The sequence below is a fragment of the Chelonia mydas genome, chromosome 8 (genome assembly GCF_015237465.2).
Source record: "Chelonia mydas isolate rCheMyd1 chromosome 8, rCheMyd1.pri.v2, whole genome shotgun sequence".
NCBI classification, from domain to species: Eukaryota; Metazoa; Chordata; order Testudines; family Cheloniidae; genus Chelonia; species Chelonia mydas.
In genome coordinates this window covers 20,109,380-20,131,153 of record NC_057854.1, presented here as the reverse complement: position 1 = coordinate 20,131,153, position 21,774 = coordinate 20,109,380, and the positions used below count along the sequence as shown (strand labels likewise).

The window sequence follows — 21,774 nt, the reverse complement described above, 5'->3', positions numbered from 1 at the left end:
CAAGGCTCCAGAGGTGAAAGATGAATCTGTGAGCACCAATGCGTCTCCATACCTGCTTCTCACCCTTCGAGATGAACAGTTTAAAAACATAACTAAGACTGAGCAGGACTCTTTTATCTATACAGTGGTATCACATGTACCTAATTAGCACAACCCTGGAGCCCTTAGGCAAAACTGCCACTGAAATCAATGGGAGCTTAGTTTAAGGACTCCAGAATCAGGCCCTTTATATAATACAATGATGGAGTCAAGATCTGCTGTTTGGCTTTCTCTACGGCAAAAGAGTAAACAAAGAGCCAGCTCCTGGCCCCATTCTGACAGTGTAAAGGGGCCAGAAAACTGGCTTAAAGAGCCAGCTGAAGAGTCCCTCGCTTGCATAGGGAACCCCCAGGCTGCATACCGCTGTTGCAGTCATGTCTACTGCTCCTGCTCACCCGACATAAAGATCTTTTCAGGGAGTAGGAGGGAGGTGGCTGGAGCAAATGGCCCTAGGGCATCCTTTGAGCTGGTGCAAACTAGAACATCCCTGAGGCTGTGCTAACTTGCTCCAGGGTCAAATTAGCCCTCAGGATTGGGGGAAAGGGCTAGCAGGAAATCACTTCCCTCTCCCTTGCTCAGGTAAGTCGAGTGCAGCTCAGGCATACCTGAGGGTCTAGCCTACAGAATGTATCTATATTATTTAAAAGCCCAGCTTCAAAGTGGCTTCTTATCTCTTACCAACATAGCTAGAACTGCGTTTAAAAAATAAAAGTAGGAATCCCAGCAAGACTTATTCAAAACATTTATTAGTGTTTCAGGAAAAATAATAGCAGTGTGAAAAGATACAGAGCTTTACCTAAATCCATATGCAATGTTTACAAGCTTATTCAGCTGTAAATTCTACATGAGATAGAACTAGTATGTTTTTCGCCCAGAGAACTGGAATTTAAGGACAGTTTTTTAATTATTATGTTTCAGAACTTCATTTTTAAAGGTAGGACAGTGTTTTTGTGGGGTGATGGGTTATTTATATATTTTCCAGTAGGCATTTTACTTTTCCCAGTTTCTCTTATGGGTGGTTTTTTTCCAGATGCAAAGCTTAAGAGAAACATCCAGACCTTGTTTTTTAAGCTAAATCTCCTTCGCAAGCAGCAGGTTTGGGAGGACTGGTGATCAAAGTATCATAGGGTCTCTAAGGGGACAGTAGATTTCTTTTAAAATTGATTTTACAAAGAATTAACGCTATGTAGATGTCTTGATAACATACTCTCAGGTAAACACACCCTACTTATTAGACATGAAAGAAGGTTTAACAATAAATAAATGATTTTTGCTGTCAATAACATTATGGAACTGTATAAAATTATATTTACGTTGCTTTAAACAACAACAAAAACATACTAGTGGCATGAATATATACAACACAGGTCATGACATACATTTAAATTACCATAGCCAGCAGTGTTTGGTTTTTAAATGGAGACACTATAATAAATAGAAATGTTAAATATTTACAATAATAGCATATGTGGAATCAGTAGATGAACACAGAAAATCTTCACACATAGAGGAAAAAAATGTTATGCCATATACAAAATCCCCTGCCCCCTTGAAACAATAAAGAAATTTTCATTGAATTAACAAGATGGAGGAATATATACTTTTCCCCATGCAGAATGAATGAATAAAAGTAAATTGTATGTATGCTGAGGTGATATGTTGACTAAGACATTCAAGAGTGTATATATATCACTATATGTTTGGTTCTCATAGATGAATCAGACCTTTAATGAGAGAGAGAGAGACCTTAATGGAGTTAGGCAAGAATATTAACTTGATAGCAAGTCCTTTTTGCTGTCATGGTTTGGTTCTCTTTTTGGTTTCAGCTTGTCCTTTACTATGCCTATGCGTCATCATGGGGTAGTGGGATGCTCCTGAGGATGTCACAGTGAGGGAGACCAAAAACTTTCCTATTGCATCACCGGCAGCAAGACACTTTGTTTTGGGATAGGGAGGGTGTCCTTCAAAGCAAACCATTGGAAGTGGTGTATGTGCATGGACATTAGCTAGGGAACTACAGTCCCTCTGAGTTGCACCCTCTGTGTGTATGAGCCATGGGCCACCATTGCCATGATTGGATCGGTCATCTTGTCCACATACTGGAAGGAACTTGCCCACTCCTCAAGGGCTCTTGGCTTGATCCTAGATTCCCTGAGGTCAGATGAGAGTTTTGTCAGAGACTACAATGGGAGTAGGATCGGGGTCTTTTTTGATCAAGAGGCTGATGGCTGCATAACGGTGTAACTCTTCAGGTTAATGGTTGTTCTTTGCTCCCTCCCAACCAAGGAGATTTACCCACATGTCTTCTATTAAGAGTAATGCCCAAGATTCTGCTAAGGGATATATGCACAAATCTCCCACTGAAGATACTGGGAGCTGCATACACATATCCAGAAGCAGAATTTGACTCGGTGGGAGTTATGGCTAAATCCCCTGTGTTGCTAATTACCTCCACTCCCACCAAGTGACAAAGACGTAGGTCAGTTCCCTGTGCTAGTTCAGTCTGTACCAAACTGCCTTCCCACCACTGGTGATTTGACTCCAGGCCTCCTGAAGCAAAAGGCCAGTGCTCAGATCCTTGGTGTGATACTGTCTTGCAAGAAAGATCATCGTTCCCCAACAGAGGTTACTAAAGTTCCCACCCCTGTCTGCCTTTAGATACGATAACCAATGTTTTAAGAATAACATCCTAGGATATGTAATTGCAGCAATGCAACTTGAGGGTCACATTTGCATATGGGGATAAGAAAGGATGCACCCTAGCATCTCACCCTAACTTTAAATCACTCAGGAAGATTAAGCTCTCCAAACCCATCTTATCACTCTGCATTCCACTCTCACTCTGTAGGGTTTGGAGGACACTACCCAGTGTGCTAGTTTATAATAATAATAAAAAAAAAAGTTAACCATCTCTCACTATCCCATAGTCATTTTTGGCACTTTGATAAACCATGACCTGTGGCCAGATTTAGAACACTGAGTCTCTAGAGCCCTGCAAACTCCATAATGCTGCTTCCAAAGACAATAAAAGGGACAGATCTTCAACAGGCCTCCAAAATACTCCCTAAGCCCACAAAGCTTAAGGACACATCAACTGTTTGTGCCTAAGCCCAACATTTTGGGTTGCCCACAAGTGGGGAGAATGCTGCAGAAAATGCTCCTCTGTGAGCACAACCGCAGGTTCTGAAAGAGGACATGCCTGGGGACTTTGGAGGTCTGTGGAAAATGTGTTCATTCTGATGCTAAGCAGGTCACACAACTGGCTACTTAGGCCACTGACATTTTTGAGTAACTGGATAAATAAAGTAAAGTTAAGCAGTGGTTAAAATACATACAAGGGGGCATTTAAGTCGGGTACTGTCACCCAGACAGGAACAATGGCTCAGGACTTAAGAGAAAATGACATAGCTCAAAACAGCAATCTCCCCGTGCAATAAACTGGACATTTATTTACTTAGAGTGTCACAACAGCCCACTCTGAACTCTTACATTCACAGCCCTGGGCAGAGAAGATCCCTTTGGAATTCTGCCATCTGCTTGGAGACTGCCCCATAAGCATAGCGGAGCTGTGACTGGCCAAAATAAAATCTGGCTGAGCCCTCCCCACATCCCTTTCCCCAACCAAAAGACAATCAAATTGAAAACAATATCCACTTGTTATGTTGTTTTTAAAAGCGGGGGGAAGGGGGGAAGGATTTAAACATTTTGTCTCACCCATTGGTTATGTAAGTGTCAAATTCTCTGGAGACAATCAATAACCCAGAACCACTGCTCTCCTCTACTAATCTATACACTATCACTGAAGTCCACATATCCCACAATGCCCTGTGCTTGACATCACCCCTCTGAATGGTAAAGGTTTTGGAATGTCCATAGCTAAGAAGATGGACTCAATGGAGGAAGTTTTGGTGGAGGGGGAGGGTTGAGTCGGTGCCTCCTTTCACCTTCGGATGTCGGAGAAATCGGACAGTTCTTCTGCCCGCTCAATGATCCCGTGTGACCCTTTGGGGCTGTAAGCTCCAGCTTTAACCCGGGGGTGAGTGTTCAAGTGAGCCCTGCCACCTCTCTCTCCTTTGGCAGCTCGTGAGCTCTCCCTGTGGTCAGACTCTGGGTGGACTAGTATGTCCCCACGGCTGGTAGAGGCTTTGGTGGCTTCACCTGTCTTCCTCTCAGGACCCAGTGTGGAGTCGCTGTGCACGACTGAGGTGCAGAAGCTCAGGATGGAGCAGAGGCTTCCCCAGTTCTGTTCACACTGGGTCTGGATGCTTCTGGTGATAGCCTTTTTCACTTCGTCCCCGCACGTGAGGAGGATGTTCACCAGGTCGACATATGGCCTGGAAGTAAATCAAACAGCAGAAGGGGAAGTTAAAAGAGAATCATGTCGCAAGATGCAAGTAGGTTACACATCAGCAAGTGGGTGTGAGGTCACTGTGCCTCATTCTCCTCTTGCTTACTCCAGAGCATCTGCATGGGGCTGACTGTGTTTGCCAGCTAGTGGCTAGATGCTATAGAAGACTTAAATGCAGTACAGCCGTTCCCTCACCTGGCAGCCACGCTTTATATCCTAAATGTTACTACAACTGAGACTTGAGTCCTTTGGCAGCATCTCCACCAAGTGAACAATAATGTCCCCCCACGCAGACCTGGAAGCTGCATTAGGCATGGCTGCTACAGAGACATGGCTAGTTGGGTTAAGACAGGCAACAGATGCAGAATGTTGAATTGTCTACCGGATAGAACAAGGGGGTAGGAGTCAGGAGACCCAGGCTGCTGCATGTTTGGAGTCAATAGTGTTAATGTATTTAAGCACAAAAAAGTGGATGATTACCTGGTGTCTAATCAGTCAGTTGCATGATTGGGAACAGCTCACCCATTTGAGGAGTCAAGATGAACTTTGTACCCACTCCCTGTTCTCCCTCCTATCCCCCCCCGGAACCCGAGTTGATATGGGCTGGAGAGTTGCGTTGATTTGAGGGGTGATGCTTTTGGCTGCCACAAGCACAAAGATTTATTTTTAAGTTGAAAATAAATAACATACAGGTAGCAGAGGCAGAACTGTCACCAGCTGTCCCAGAGATGGACTGCCTCCAGTCCTGCATTTACTCGGGCTGTGTCTACACTACAGCTACACTGCGGTCACGCTTCTGGTGAAGACACTCTATGCCGACGGGAGAGAGCTCTCCCATTGGCTTAATAACTCCTGCCTCTGGGAGAAGCTGTAGCTGTGTTGGCAGGAGAAGCTCTCCCACCAACGTAGCGTGGTCCACAATGTAAGTTATACCTAAGTAATTTGGAGCGTAGGCATAGCCTTAGGCTAATTGTGAAATTGTGATTTCAGAGCAGTTCGAGCCAGAAAACACCCATTACATGACTGAATCCAAACCTTGTCAGGGTAGGATACTGCTTCCTGATACTTCTCTAACAGATATTAAATCAGTCCTACACCTGGCCTCTACACACTTTATTCAATTCTACAAATTACTGTCATATGGGAGCCCATATAGGACTCAGCCTTTACTTCTGGGGACCGTAGGAGAGCAAAAGCTGGGACTGAAAACAGAATCTTCGGCTCTCTAGAATAGATGGGATGTGGGGGGCTGAAAAAGGGGGGCTCCTAACTGACCTAGTGGCGATTTATCAGAGCATCACCCTGCTTATGTTTTCAGGGATGGAAGGGGCAAGGTCTCTGGACTCTCTTCAGGGCTGGCAGCGGCAAGGAAATATCCTACAAGGAAAAAGATTAATGAAATTTCTATGTATACACCTGATCCTCCAAGGGTGAGGAGATAATGTGAGTTTCACCACCAAAAGTCACCGAAATTAGATGGAGAAAGCAATTAGGTCCCATCTCACCCTAGCCAGACCCGATTGTTCCCCACAGTGTATTTTTTAGTGATTTGTCCTCTTTATTTAGCTGTCCATGGCAGCTAATAACTCAGAGTGAAGCCTCCTGGTCACGCCATTCACATAAAAAGGAAATATGCAAACTTGCCCTGAGCTAAGGAGATGTTTTTAATATCATTAGATACTACAGTGGTGAGCACGGTATAAATACCTAGATAGTGTTTTCTCCAAAGCCCTGTCAGCACATCTGCCACTTACCTAATGCTCTGTGACTATGCATGTTTCATTGCGGTCATCCTTCAGTCTCCTTCCCCCCATCTCCCTCTTAGTCGTCAGCTGAGATAAGGGACCTTAAAAATTAGCCAATTCCCTTCCCACGTGGCCCATCAAGTTCCTAAAATATGGAGCTGATTACAAAAAATTGACTTGCAAGGTCAAGCCATTTAATTGTAACACTAGTAGTTAGTCATATTATTGTACATAACAGTAACCAAATCTAACACCTCAGGGCATAAACCAATCACCTGCCTAGGTCAGGGAGGAATTTCCCCACCCACATGAACAGCATTGTGCAACAGGCTAGGGGTTTCTCTGGGATTTATCACTTTCATTTGCCTTCATCTGAAGCTTCAAGTTTCTGACTCTGCTGGAAGCGGGATCAATAGACCACTGATTTAATTCTATGTAGCTGGGAGACCTGAAGTCCATCTTGAAAGCACAGTTTGTTACCATTTTGAGTTGTCTTATCCAGACTTATTTGGTTCCATTTCTTTGCTAACGGGATCACTAAGGATCTAAACTGTCTATCTTCACCCCCACCCAACTGAGGCAGATGGCAAGAAGATTGCCACTCTACGGCAAGTGACTCAAAGCCTTTGGGTTAGCCTGAGAGCACAGGCAGAATACTGATCACACTTGGCACCCATCCGCCAACTGGGAAAACTACAGACTGACTATTTTTAATTTGAGTCACATCCTGTGATGTTGCATTCACATCACACAACGTGGCCAGTGAATAGATGACGCCCAGCTTACTTAGCGAAGTGTCAGGGAGGGCAAGTAGAACACTTGTAGGAGCACACTGGTAAGGCAGTATCACCAAAAGATGCCAACAGAGCAGACAACAGTTCAGCTGTTAGCAGGCAGGCTGGGAGAGCCCAGAAGGGCGACACAGTTAAAAGTCTCTAGTCAAAGGAACCACCTGAATTACAACTTTAGCATCCTCAAGGGTCCCAATTCAGCCTTAGTGTAAGCAGTGGCAGCTCCATTGATTTCAGTGGTGTGCCCAGCCCACTTACACCAGGGTTGAATCTGGCACATGGAGCGGTGCTGATGTCGTCTTCCGTGGAGACCAGTTGTACATAGTGCTGGGTGCCAGATGAGCCCTGTACCTGAAGCTATCCACTTGGGTAACAGGCAAAATAGACAGGTAGGGATGAGGAGAGCTAGCAAACCAGGATAGTAGAGCGGATGAAAGTACCAAGATTTTACTCTGTTGTTAAATTGAATGTCTGGGGATGCAACTTCTTTGAAGGAGGGAGTTTAAGGAATAAAGAATCCATCTTTGGATTCTTGACTGGGGTGGTGGTGTTGGGATTTTTTTAGTTATTTGGAACGCAACAGGTCCCGGAAGTGCAACTGTTCAGACCATTTTCACCATTGTAATAAAAAAAATAGATCCAAACCTCCATTCCCCCAACCTTCTCCCCAAGAGGTGCCCTTACTGCCCACAAGGTGCTGTTTAGCTTACACATGAAGAGAAAATGGTGAAAATAATATGGCAAAAGACTGCTCATTTTGGAATAGTACAGGAGGAGGTGGTGAGAATGAGCGTCAATAATGTTTCCTGGTCTAAAGTTTTGTCTTTATCTGAAACAGGAATTGTGAAGGGACAGGACACGGTCTTTAATATGCCTGTCAAATGAGCCAGTGAGAATTTTACTGATTACTCACAGCTCTAAATGAGCTTCGCTGACCCAGCCAGAGGTGTACCCAAAAACTGAGGCCACTTCTGAGAATTCTGGCCTTACCCACTGTGTAAAGTGGGGAACATTGATTCACCTTGGCAAAGCACTCTGGTCTTATAGCACTTTTCATCTATGGAGCTAAAAAGTTTTACTTGTAGACAAGTATCCACCAATTTACAGCCTGTTAATGCAGCTCCTGAAATGCCGGTGCTGGTGTACAATGTGATGCACTGCTTGCCCTCACTGTCCCAGAAGAAGCCCGGCATGCTGATGCCTCCACAGCACTGTCATTCCCTACCACCATGAGGATAGAGACCAGAAATGGCAATGCAAAAACGACAGCGAGGACACCAGCCATGCTGTTGATCCTAGCTTCAGGAAGGTCCATGTCCATGGAAGGAACGTTGCTTTCAGTGGGCTGGGTTTACTTTGTTAAACTGTAATTAATGATGGAGTAAATTTGTGTCACAGCTCCACTCTCCCTAAGCGTAACCTGGAGTTTAAGGGTGGGATTTTTATCAGAACCTAAAGGAATTAGGCTGGGATTTTAAGAGTGCAACACTAACACTTACTTTGAAAGTTGAACTGGTCATTTCATTGCTCTGTGCCTCAGTTTCCCCACCTGTAAAATGGGAATAATGATACTGACCTCTTGGTAAAGCACTTGGGGATCTTCTGATGAAAAGTGCTATAGAACAGCTGGGTGTTATCATCTGTCGTTGTCTATGGGTTTGGAGGGTTTGGTTATTCGATAGGGAATGAGAAATCATTGGGGTATGGTCTGAAGATGGCCAGTGATAATTTTTCTGCCAGCCTGTGGCTGAGCGTCCCTGTTTCTGGGTGCAATTTCCACCTGCGGAAAAGTATTCTCTCATTTTTGCACCAGCAAATGAAGGGTGGGCACAAACCACAGTAGTCTGTGTATGATTTTTTCCTGCAATTTAGTAGTTTAGATGTGTTATTACTAAGACTTATCCCAGCTATTCATTGCAGGTGTAAACTGTACTCCCAAAAGAGGGGAACTACTGAAAATCTAGACTCTGATGTTCCATTTTGTATGCATTTGTGTGCTTAGACATTTCCTTGGCAAGCATATGGGGTGATGTGAATAGGAGTATGGGAGCTTTTCTTCATGAAGTTCTAGTCAGTTTCTCTGACTAACAGCAACAACAAGATGCTTTAGGGATATGAATACTTGGGAATTTCATAAAGCAAATCAGAAATGGACTGCAATTAATCTCCATGCAAGATTATGTTGTTTGGATGAGGGGAGAGTATGACATCTGTCATTTCAGTAACAGCTGCAGATACCTGGGGACAATCTATTTATTTATAAAATAGAACTGTGGCATCAAACTATTATTACCTAGTGTAAATACCATCTTGACCACTTCACTTATGTTTTCCCTCTTTCTTCGGTCAGTTAGTTTTCTCTTTTAGAATACAAGATCTTTGGGGCAGGAACTGAGCCTTCTTTTTTTTTGGAAAGTGCTTGGCACATTGTGGGTACTTCTGGAAACAAATAATAATGTCATAACTAAAAAAATCGATCCAACTTCAACACATTTGTTTCCCTCCCATGGTCATGTCTGCGTAAGATAATACTCATCACTTTTGTAAAATGTCAACTAGTCTTTGCAGCACCTCTACGAAAAAAGAGTTATCCCCATTTGACAGATGGGAAACTGAGGCAGAATAGTTAAGTGACTTGCTCAAGGACACAATTAGATGGGATGGAACTCAGGATTTCCTGTCTCCTGGGAGAATGAATAAACAACCCAATAGATGACATGTATTTTTAGGTGAAATTCTTCCCTCATTCTCACTACAATACTAGGCTCCTTGCACATTCATACTTACTCATGTTGCAGCAGGTCTTTGAAGTGAATCATATCCACAATGACTTGGACATTCTCCTTGGCGGCAGAGCAGAGGTCGTGTTTCAGGTAGCACTCCCGCTGTAACTGGAACACCATGTCTTTAATGGCAGGGCACTTGCGACTGATGCAGCTGAATTTGTGTCTCAGGGCGTGAGCCTTACACTTCAGAGCATCTTTAATGAAGGATTTTCCCTGAGAAGATAAGAAACGGAGTAGTTCTGTATTTGCGTCCGTTAAGCACGTCAGGTGATTTATGCTCAACTAGGTGATTTATGCTCAACTCCTCCACATGACAGTGTCAAGGGTTATTAGACTGCTAAGGCTACTTGTTAATGTCTCCCCCGTTTTATTTCTTTGCTCCTAAAGGCTATGTCAGGTTGTCCCATTCTAGAAAGGCTGGATGCTGTTCCTAGGCTGGTTGTGTCTGGTTTTCTCCATGGTTTCTCCATGGTTATGTGATGCTTTCATTGCCTCCTCGCAGCACTGAGTGCCCTGCCTCTGCCACAACCCCTGTCCTTGTTGGTCTAGGAGAGAAAGAAGAGGGTTCATTTCTAAACAACAGAGAGCCCAACTTAATGGACTAAATTCATTCCTGGTCTGTCACCATGGACTACATTGGGCTTACATCACTGATGAGAGTGACCGAATGTGTTTTGAGTCTCCAGGACCATAAAGGGGATATTTACAGTCAGTCATACCAAAACCACCTTTCCTTATCAGTTTGCAAAGTTCACATAGCTCTTACAGAAGCACTCTCTGTCCCCTTAAGGAAACCACTGGCTTCAGTGTTTCCTGTTTCCCTCTCCCATCCTCACAACAAAAGAGTCTCCAAATCAATGCTACCAGCCCACTCTCATAAGCCACCCACGATAACATCTCAATGTTTGTGTCTGCTGGAGGGAAGACATTTCAATCTGAAGCCTTCACAAGCAAATATATATGTATTAAAGACAATAAAGGCTATTTAGGCGATGTCCCTAATCATCTTCCATGCTCTCCTCATATTGCTTTACAGAGGAATATTCAAGGCATGCCCATCCCTCATCACTATCCTTTCCTCTTTCCACCATTAGATATTATTGCCAGTCCTACTGTATATGTATGTCACAATTCTCTTGGCAACTATGCTCAGCTTTTCTTCTCCTTGTTGAGTGACAGCTGGGTGGTAGCAATCCTGTGTTGCCCCGTTTTTTATTAGCCTCAGGTTATCCTAGCTGATGGGTGATCAATGGGGCAATTTTTGCTCTCACTGATTCAAGATTTACACCTGTGTAACTCTACTGAGATCAATTGTTACACCAGATTCACACAAATCTGAGAGCAAGACACACATGCTCCCCACTGATCGAAGTACTGTGTCAAACATCACCGCCGTCCATTCCAAGTGCCAGGTGCACTTCTTTGACCTTGCATTCACAACAAATACAGATAACACAGTAGACTTTAACTAACTACTGTACAGACAGAAGAAATAATGTTTTTTTTAAAAAAAACAGTCTCACATTTTTGCCATTGGAGAAAAAAAGGGGGGTAAGGAAAAGAGAGAATCACATGTGACAAACAGTAGTCATGTCAGATAGGACTCTGGAACTTGTGGTGACAAGGCCAGTAAAAGAAACTGAAGAGAAGAGATTAAAGTCAACGGGAATTACACATGTATATTTTAGAGGACAGTTTGTTCCCATGGATCCCAGTGTCTTTGCATTGCAGTAGAAACAATCTGGATGTAAAATAGCCCCTGTTCTCTTTAAAGATATGAACATGTCCAATGGAGCAATTATTTGCTGGCTTTTATGCAATAATTTCATATATGTGTTTGGTTTTCCCATGGTTTTACTTCCATAAACTTTTTGCTTGTGGATAATATATAATGTATAAAATAAAATAATCTCTAATTATCATTCTCTGGCAGCTGCCTGGAAACTAAGGCTTAGATTTTCAAAGATGCTCAGAGGATCTGGACACACAGTTCCCATCAATTTTAATGGACATCCAGATTCTTTATGTATCTTTGCAAATCTCAGCCTAAAATCTCCAGCACAGGGGAATTTGTTTTTCTGCTAGGTCTGGTCCCATGGCCCAACTAAATAGAACAGCTGGATCTGCAAGACAGTTCTGCTTTCTACTATGCTGTATAAAGTGCCATTAGCCTACAGCTGGGTGACATCAGTAAAGTTATGCTGTAAACTGCACGCGTCAAGCCAAATGCCGCTGGCCCGTCGTAATGTTCTCTTCTCTCCACACTGAAATGGGAGAGTAGGTTTACGAGACATAATAACAGGATGCTTCAGTGATGCCTAAATTGTCTGGGGAGAAAATGAAGGAGACAAACTTAATACCGCATACTGCCTAAAGAATGTATTTTATTGTCAGTGTTTGAGCCAAAGGACTATTTGAATACAGCAGCTTTTGGAGATGCCTGTGCTAGTTGTGTGTAGTTCTTGAAAATAATTTAACAAGCTCACATTGGATAAAATTTTCAGACATGCCTAAGTGACTTGAAAATGGGACTTAGGCTCCTAAGTCACTTAGATGGTTTGGAAAAGTGTATCCATCAACCCGTTTGAATTAATTTGATCAGTTTTGCATAGGGAATGCTAAAGTGTGATTCTTCAGTTGAGATATAGAGATATTTTTATCATTATATATGCATATGTCACTTAAGTAATAAAATGATACATACACAATACTGACTGTGCCTCGAAGAATTTATAATATTTCAGCCTATTGGCAGAATGCCCATCTGTGTCAATAGGATCAATCCTACAGTCCTTAATGAATGCAGCATGAGTTTTGTCTGAGTGAGGACTGCAGGATCCATTCATGGCATCATCACCATTCCATTTTTGTTATCACAGGCCCACTAGGAAAAAATTCTTAGGTGGAGGTACAGTTTGGTAGGAAACAGAATGTCTGTAGCATAAGACAACTTAAACATAATGCATATGTTATTCTGTTCTTGGGGCTTGAATACAGCACCATTCAAGTCAATGGAAGTTTTTCCACTGAATTGAATGGGAGCAGAAAGAATCAAGCCCTTGGTTGAATGCATCCAATTCTCAATAAAGGAAATGGGAGTTGGGCATGTGGAAGAGCAGATCTGGTCCTTAATTAAAGACTTATTTTAAAGATGTATTTTAAAAAAATCATTAAATTAAATATAGCACCTTCTAAACATATACTTCTGGGCATTTCACCCTTTTTTTTTGGGTTACCTGGGCATCAAATTTTCCAGCGTTGTGTAGGAAAGTCATGCAGATCTCATGTAAGCCTCGGATCTCACAAGAGTTGTTTTCAAAGCATTCAAACACTCCACATCCCACATCGCCAGCATTAACCAGGCAGTGCTGGATTTCAGCTAAAATGACCATTGATTATGGTTAATTTGTACAAATATTCATAGATGGGGGGGAGAAGAGTTATTTTGCTATGATCATCAGTTCAAAAGAAAAAGCACATGAGACAACACTTCCTGTACTCACCGCATACCCACTTTTTGCAGAAATTAGGCCAACATTTTTATGCATTTTGTTATCAATATGAGATCCAAAAAGTAAATGCCAAATTCACTCCACTTACATCGTAGCCATAGTCACTTGAAAATATCTAATATTGTTTCATTCTTTCAGAGCATATGATGGGCCAGATCTACAATTCCTACTCTCGCAAAGTTCCTCCTTAACTTAAATGGGAATTTTGCCTGAGTGAGAACTACAGGATCAGGCTAGAATTTGTTTTGTCTAGTACTCTGAACTAGTGTCTGGTGATTATCACACCACTATTTTCTGACCATTGGGGGCCCCAATCCTGCTGTCTTTGAAGTCAATGGCAAAACTCCCACTAATTTTCAATGGGGGACAGAGCCCCTTGTTGCATGAGCCTATCCAAAAATTCAGATTATTAATTCAGCAACAGTCAAATACAACTTCCAGCCACATGCATAGTGAATCTGTTATTTTTTCTTTCTAAACTTTATACAATATTGAAGCAAATAATATTGCTTCAGACATTGGACAGACACCTTCAAATAAAAATCTTAACAAGGCAGCTCCTTGCCCATCCTTAAAAAAATGTTGCCAAAAGGAAGGTGGTTGGTGAGAAGCTTAAGGATAAAGTCAAATAGGGGCAGCTTTTAGAGTAGCACTGAGGATGCTAAGAATTTGTTGTACTCATTTACGAGTGGCACCTTTAATTAAAGCTCACTTTTGGGATGTAGCCCTCTCTAAACCACAGCATGCTTTTAAAACATCTGCAGCCTTCCCCCTTGACATGTTGCCATCTGAAATCCCTCACAGCAACTTTCGTTTTAATTTTAATTCACTTAGGACAAAGAGGAGATAAAACTGTTGATGTAAAGTGCTGAGTTAGGAGACAATGTAATGTCTCTTAATAGATCACAAAAAGAAAATTAATATGTGCAAATACCGTGTAATAACGACACAGACAATGTCTTCGGAGTTTGTGTTCAGGTAAAAAGAAAGACTGTGAGATGCGGAGGGGGAGCGAAAAGACGGGGGAGGGCAGGAAAAGCCACATGGGGCTTTGCAGTTACAAAACCCAGGGGAGCTGGAAATCAGTTAATCAGTGTGACCCGGCATTCTGTTATTCCCATGTGGAAAGCTGCGCATAGAGAGGCACACAAAACGAAAAGGGGTCTCTTTGTCAAGCGTTGTGTAACTGCATCTTGGGTTTTTTTGGGTCTGGAAGCCCAGCTGTAGTGCTTCTGTTGGCATTTGGATGCAGACGGTTCTCGGATCACATGTCCTGGCTCCCAGTTTGCTGAGAATTGCACAGAGCCGTGATTCACATGTGGCAGTCCCTAATGGGCATTCGTGCATTCCGGCTCGTGTGTGTGTTTAAACAAGGCTTGCAGCATTGAGACAGTTAAAAAAAAAAAAGTAAGAGAGAAAGAGAAAAGTGTACAGCTTCTTCGCGCTCTTTCCATGCTTGGGAAAAGATCCAATAGAGTGCACGCCTCGGTTCTTTCTACTAGGCAGATAATACACTAGGAGGGATGAGAAGAGAAACCCCATGGCCAATTGCATCATTACTTGGTTCTCTGCGCAAGAGAAGCAGGCAGCAGCTCTAGTAATTTTCAGTCACGTTCCCCCCCCCCCCATGTTTTAACTGTGTACTTAGCATAGAGAAACCTTCTCTTTCAGACTAAATCTAAACCTCTGCTCAAACAGCATCTCCTGGATTAGAAATCGCCTGCGTCTGACCTGCTGGAGTTTCTTGTTTGCCTACCGAATGACTGGCTTATTTACAATTAAAGGACTGAACTGGACTGACTTGCAACGTGCAAGGACGGCCATGGCACTTTCCTGGTTCGGTGCCACAAGTAACTATAGTCTTAAACAAAAATCGCGTCTTCACCATTTATGATCACGTGGAATAACTTTCCAGTTGCCGCTAAATTGATATCTCTAAGGATTTCATCATTGTTTAGCAGAGATTAAATGCAGCGAGCTCCTTGTCTCTGCGATTCAAAGGACAGCACGTGCTTGGCTAGCTGGCGCTTTAAAGGTAATTAGGAGTGAACACTTATTTTCTCCTGATTTATGTTTGACAGTCACACGCAAAAAAATAAATGTCATTGTGCACGTCTAGTTATCCACTACTCTGCAAATACAACAGAAAGACACCTCCATTTCACTACAACTACTTCCTTATTGAACAATATGTAACATGCAGTTTGTTTGCATTTGAGTTTAATTAGACCTGCCTCTTCAAGCATTCCCCCCACTTTTTAGATCACATACCTGTATTTTGCAAAGACAGCCGCCCTTTTTGTTGAGGGGCTCTCTCTTGGGGACCTTCCGGCGGATTGGTGGCTTCTGTGCCCAAAACTGGATCAAAGCTTGCAAATACCAACGCCAAGGTCACTAATTTACTTAACAGCTCTGCACACATGGTCCTGGTTGCAACCCCACACTGGAGACCTTGGTGGGTTTCCCACCTCTGTTTCTTTTCAAAGGGTGTATAAATGGAGGCTACTGCTCTTCTTGTCATCTGCTCGCTGGATAGCATGTGATCAGGACTGGTGCAAGTGCTGAAAGTGGCCAGAAAGGGAAAGGATGGTGCCTCAAATATCCCTGGAAGCTCTGGTGTCACTTGAATGAAGGAGTCGAGCAGGTGTTGTCCACCAGCCCGACCAATAGGAGCCCTGTGCCCCTGTGACAACACGCATAGTGGGCGGTGCTCGTTCTAAACTACTACACGCCGTGGAACAAAATGTGAGGAAACTTGCATCAGCAGGTTGCAAACTGCACAATAATGATCATGAGCAACCAGGAGCATTTAAACCCAGGAACAGACTGCAGTTAAAATCTAGCTTCTCGGAAGGAACATCTCAGCCATTGCAGGTTATGAAGCAACACCAGGAGACGGAGAAAAGAGGGGATTCTGGGGTCCAGTACGTCCCCCTCATATCTATTCTTTCCTTTTGTAAAAAGCACGTTGCTTGACAAGGGATCTGGAGGAGAGTGTACACCTTGTAATGATTATTAGAATTTGGGGGGAGCCAGCCAGGAAGAGGGGGCAGGGGGTTTCCACGTGAGACGCTGGAATGGGGGTACATCAAATGACAAAACTCTCCCCTCCCCCGCTGCCCCGCTCCTTCCTTAAAGCTTGACTCCCTGCACGGGTGTAGCTCCCGTTGCCGTGCACTGCAGACCTTAGCTTGACCGCTGGGTGAGACGGGCAGGGAGCGCAGCTCGGGAGGATTCCTAGTGCCTAGGGGTGGGTGCTGGGGGGTGGAGTGCAAACAAATCTGGATGTTTGTAATCTTCCCATGTGTTGCTTTGTAAAAAGGAGAAGGAAGCCCCAGCGATCCTCTAGTCACTGGAAGGAGCTGATCACCCGCACAGCTTCTGGGCTGGGAACAAGAATGCAGCTTTAATCTACTTCAAACACACGTTGCCACCTTTCCAAATCTACCCACCACCACCATGCTTATCTTTGCCTTTCTCACTTTGCATTTCTTGGCTGGCTTTCCTGAATCATCACTTTGAATGGCTTGTCTGCAATGGGGTGGAACACGGCCCCCAGCCCGCCCCCTCTCGCGCGCCCCGTGAAGTCACTTGGATCTCCAGTGTCTTTTCTTACTGCGCGACTGAATAGAGACGCTTCAGTTGCGAGAGCTGATTGAAAACATTCAGAGCGTGCACTGGGTAGCGATGAAATACGTTTTCTTAGGCGCTCCCCCCTCCTCCCCGTTGGTATTTTATTTTGCATCTTCGCAGAGATTTATTGGGCCAAATTCATCCCTGGGGTATTGGAGTGGCATGAACTCGGCTTCTTATGCATTGATCTCTTCAGCCGGGCCCGATCCTGCGCTCCTTGCGCACCCCCAACGCCCTCCGAGACTGGGGTGCACAAGAGCGGCCCCTAGGGCGAGCGGAGCAGCCTTTCAAACGTCCTTCTTGCGCAGCCCGCAGCAACAAGTCTCTCAGCCTGGCTTCTTCTTGTCTGGGTGGCCGGGGGAAGCCTCCAGCAGGTGATGAGGGGAAAGGGGGCGCGGGGCTCTACCTCCTCCTCCCCAGCTGCGGTAATGCACGTCAGATGTTTCATCAGACAGCGCAGGCCACGTGCAGCTCTTCTCTCTAGCACTCCGAGAGGCGCCCGGGAGAGCCCCTGCCTGCTGCTGCCATGTGGCTGGGGGAGGAGGCGCTGGCACCGCTGGGCCGGCCTGCTTCTGCTACCCTAGGGCTGGAGGAGCGGCGGCGGGGGTGCACAGTGAGGGATTTCTCTAGCTGCTGCAGCGATCCGTTTCCCCACAGCTGGCCAAATACACTTCAGGAAATCCACTCACACCTCCTAAAGTGAGGGTCTCCCTGGAAGGTCATGACACCAAACTTTGGCTCCCTGGTTAAGGCTAAGACCCGCAGCGGGGCTTGTCTACACTACAAAATTAAGTCAACTTTATCTAATTCGACTCCGAGCTGCTGAATTAGTTAAGGCGATTGTGCGTGGCTATACCATGCTCATTGTCTCGATGGAGTGCGTCCTCACTAGCAGTGCCTGCATCGATGCACAAAGCAGTGCATCACGTGTAGCTATCCCAAAGTGCAACTTGCCGCCCTGTGTTTTGGGAAGTTTGTGCAATGCCTCATGGACATTGTTCCCTCTAAGCTGTGCCCGTGTGTGTGCGCACACAGATCCGAATCCCCGCGCACATGGTGAAACACCACGCGCACAAAAATTTGGAGAAAAGCACAAAAATTTGCCCCAAAGAAATTTTTTGTGCACACGGCCTGTCAAAAATTAGAGGGAACATTGCTCATGGGACCAAAACATTGTTGCAGGGGAGAATGGGAACATTGCGTCGGCATCCCATGATGCACTTTGCCCCCCCCCATATCAACGGCAAACAACCAAATGGTTTTTACGTCTTAAAGCCGCCACACGTACGCCATAACCCCAGAAGCATGGAGCCTGCTCAGTTGTGCACTCTTGCTGTGAGCATCTCAAACACCTCGCTCCTTCCTCAGCAGTATTTCCAGAGCTGAAGTAGGGTCCGCTGCGCGGAACATAGCGATGTCCTGCAAGCAGCCCTGCTGCAAGCCATTGAAAAAAACAATTCACAGTTGCTGCTGGCAGTCACAGGGCAGCTGCACTCTGCTGAGCGCCGTTTCTGGTCCCATGAAACAAGCACTGACTGGTGGGACGGCATCATTTTGCAGGTATGGGATGACGAGCAGTGGCTGAAGAACTTTTGAATGTGGAAGGCCACCTTCCAGGAACGTTGTGCAGAGCTTTCCCCTGCCCTGCAGTTCAGCAACACAAAAAGGAGAGCTGCTCTGACAGTGGAGAACTGAGTGGCAATCGCTGTTTGGAAGCTTGCAACGCCAGACAGTTACCGGTCAGTGGGGAATCAATTTGGAATAGGTAAATCAACCATGGGAGCTGCTGTGCTCCAAGTGTGCAGGCAGGGCCGTCCCTACCCATACGCAAAGTATGCAGCTGTGTACGGCACCAGGAAATTTGGGGCACCACATTTCCTGGTGCCCTGTGCAGCTGCGTGCTGCACCAGTCCCTGCCCTGCCTCTTCCCCATGGCCCCGCCCCAGCCCCGCCTCTTCCCACCCCTCCTCTGCCCCTGCCCCACCCACACTCCACCCCTTCCCGAAAGCCCCCACCCCTTCCCCACCTCTTCCTGACCCCATTCCCCTGAGGACTGCAGCAGGGCCGGGCCTGCACGCACTGGCGGTGGGAAGTGCAGCGACCCAGCCCCAGCCGCGCAGCTGGTGAGTGCTGGGGGGCGGTTCTCCCCTGTGCCCCAAGCCAGCCCCGCTCCCCGCGTGGAGGCCTACCCCCGCCGATGGGGGGTATGTAGGGCCCCAGAATAGCTAGGGATGGCCCTGTGTGCAGGGCTGTTAATCGACTTCTGCTACGAAGGGTAGTGAGTCTGGGAAATGTGCTGGACATAGTGGATGGTTTTGGCGTGATGGGGTTCCCTAATTGCGGCGGGGCAATAGATGGCATGCATATCCCTATTTTGGCACCAGACCACCTTGCCAAAGAGTACATAAACCGAAAGGCATACTTTTCAATGGTGTTGCAAGCGCTGGTGGATCACAGGGGCTTTTCCCCGACATCAACATAGGATGGTCTGGAAAGGTTCATGACACGCGCATCTTTAAGAACTCAGGTCTGTTCAAAAAGCTGCAATCTGGGACTTTCTTTCTTGACCACAAAATGAACATTGAGGACGTTAAGATGTCTATAGTTATCCTGGGAGACCCAGCCTAGCCCTTGCTCCCATGGCTCATGAAGCCATACACCGGCCGTCTGGACAGCAGTAAGGAACGGTTCAACTGCAAGTGCAGAATGGTGGCTGAATGTGCCTTTGGTCATTTAAAAGGGCACTTGAGAAGTTTACTAACAAAGTTGGACCTTAATGAAGAGAACATCCCCATGGTTATAGCTGCCTGCTGTGTGCTCCATAATATCTGTGAAAAAAAGGGGGAAAGTTTTCCGCAGGGGTGGGCAGTTGAGACAGATCGCATGGCAGCCATTTTTTAGCAGCCACACACCAGGGCAATAAGAAGAGCACAGCAAGGGGTGCTGTGTAGCCGGGAGGCTTTGAAAAGCCATTTCAATAACGACTCACAGTAATGTGAGCTGCTAGTCTGCATTGTGCTTTCCCAAACCTTCACCTGGCTTGTATCACTGACCCTGTAAAGCCAACCCTCCGCCCAAGCCCACTGCTTCTACTCAATAAAGAATATTTATTTCTCGAATCCATTTATTTTATTTAACAAACACAAGTAAAGAGGGAGAACAGAAAATAAAGGTAACCTTGGGGAAAAGGGGTTGTAAAGTTGGAATGGGAGAAACATTTTCAGCTGTGTAACATAACACCACATTCCGACCATCAAAGGTCTGTGAATGGGCACCTTCTGTTCCTTGTACCCTCCCCCTGAGTTAAGTGAAAGGGGTAATGGACTTTTTGCCCACGCCTCATGGAACGTGTGGGGGAGGGTGATTCTGTGCCAGGCGATGCTGGCTGGCTATCCACCAGGGTCTGGTCTGCAGAGGGACTCTACCCTCCTGCTTCTGTTCCTGCAGTTCAACCAGATGCCTCAACATGTCTGCTTTGTCCCTCATAATCCAAAGCATCTCATCCTGCGCCACACGCTCTTGCTCATTTGAAGCTTTCCTGCTCTCCATGTCCATGTCTAACTTCTTGGAAAGTGAAATCCTCCGTGCTCTCAGCTCTGTGTCAGCTGTCCCGGAGGTGTTCATTATCTCGGTGAACGTGTCCTCCTACGTTCTCTTTCTTCTCCTTCTAATCAGCAAAAGTCTGCTTTCAGGTGTTGATGACAGGCCGAAGGACACACTTCCAGCTGTCAGTCATGGGAAAAAATAAAGGAGCCACTGTACATGAATAAAATGTTTCCATAGCAAGGCCATTTTCTTAAAAAAAAATACCCTTATTACACTAGGTGCAAGCAATAACATAATCAGAATCTGTAACTGTTCACTGTGCCATTTTGCTGCTCCAGCCATGGTGAGTAGTCCCCCCCGGGTCATGGGTGACCACACTTTTAATTAAAAAACGAGGAGTACTTGTGGCACCTTAGTGACTAACAAATTTATTTGGGCATAAGCTTTCGTGGGCTAAAATCCACTTCATCAGATGCATGCAGTGGAAAATACAGTAGGAAGATATATATACACACACAGAGAACATGCAAAAATGGGTGTTGCCATGCCAACTGTAATGAGATCAATTAATTAAGGTGGGCTATTATCAGCAGGAGAAAAAAAACCTTTTGTAGTGATAATCAGGATGGCCCATTTCAAACAGTTGACAAGAAGGTGTGAGTAACAGTAGAGGGGAAAAAATTAGCAAGGGGAAATAGTTTTACTTTGTGTAATGACCCATCTACTCCCAGTCTTTATTCAAGCCTAAGTTAATGGTGTCCAGTTTGCAAATTAATTCCAATTCTGTAGTTTCTCGTTGGAGTCTGTTTTTGAAGTTTTTTTGTTGGAGAATTGCAACTTTTAGGTCTGAAATTGAGTGACCAGGGAGGCTGAAGTGTTCTCCGACTGGTTTTTGAATGTTATAATTCTTGATGTCTGATTTGTGTCCATTTATTCTTTAGTTGGCAATGGGCTTTGTTGCAAGGATAGGTTCCTGGGTTAGTGTTTTTGTTGTGTGGTGTGTGGTTGCTGGTGAGTATTTGCTTCAGTTGAGGGATGAAGGTGACGGCTTAAACCTAAACTTAAACCTCTCCAGCGCATCATCAAGGATCTACAACCTATCCTGAAGGACAATCCGTCAGTCTCACAGATCTTGGGAGACAGGCCAGTCCTTGCTTACAGACAGCCCCCCAACCTGAAGCAAATACTCACCAGCAACCACACACCACACAACAAAAACACTAACCCAGGAACCTGTCCTTGCAACAAAGCCCGTTGCCAACTGTGTTCACATATCTATTCAAGGGACACCATCGTAGGGCCTAATCACATCAGCCACACTATCAGAGGCTCATTCACCTGCACATCTACCAATGTGATATATGCCATCATGTG

General features: G+C 45.1%; 1 protein-coding gene across 1 annotated transcript; it reads right to left on the bottom strand.

Moving 5' to 3' along the window:
* Positions 1 to 764: 764 nt before the first annotated feature.
* On the bottom strand, positions 765 to 15,857 carry STC2 (stanniocalcin 2). The gene is made up of 4 exons (XM_007062364.4): positions 15,493 to 15,857; positions 12,946 to 13,088; positions 9,711 to 9,922; positions 765 to 4,373 (listed from the first exon to the last, which is right to left on the bottom strand). Exons 1-4 carry the CDS (start codon positions 15,758 to 15,760, stop codon positions 3,980 to 3,982), a joined length of 1,017 nt encoding a protein of 338 aa, XP_007062426.1. The 5' UTR covers positions 15,761 to 15,857; the 3' UTR covers positions 765 to 3,979.
* Positions 15,858 to 21,774: the final 5,917 nt, after the last annotated feature.

Bases quoted from the DNA above. Each gene is read 5' to 3' on its own strand.
- STC2 (XM_007062364.4), bottom strand. From the start codon at position 15,760: ATGCTATCCAGCGAGCAGATGACAAGAAGAGCAGTAGCCTCCATTTAT. The intron at 9,923-12,945 runs GTAACCCAAAAA...TTATCTTCTCAG, and splicing joins CTGGAAAATTTGATGCCCAG to GGAAAATCCTTCATTAAAGA. The intron at 4,374-9,710 runs GTAAGTATGAAT...ATTTACTTCCAG, and splicing joins AAAGACCTGCTGCAACATGA to GCCATATGTCGACCTGGTGA.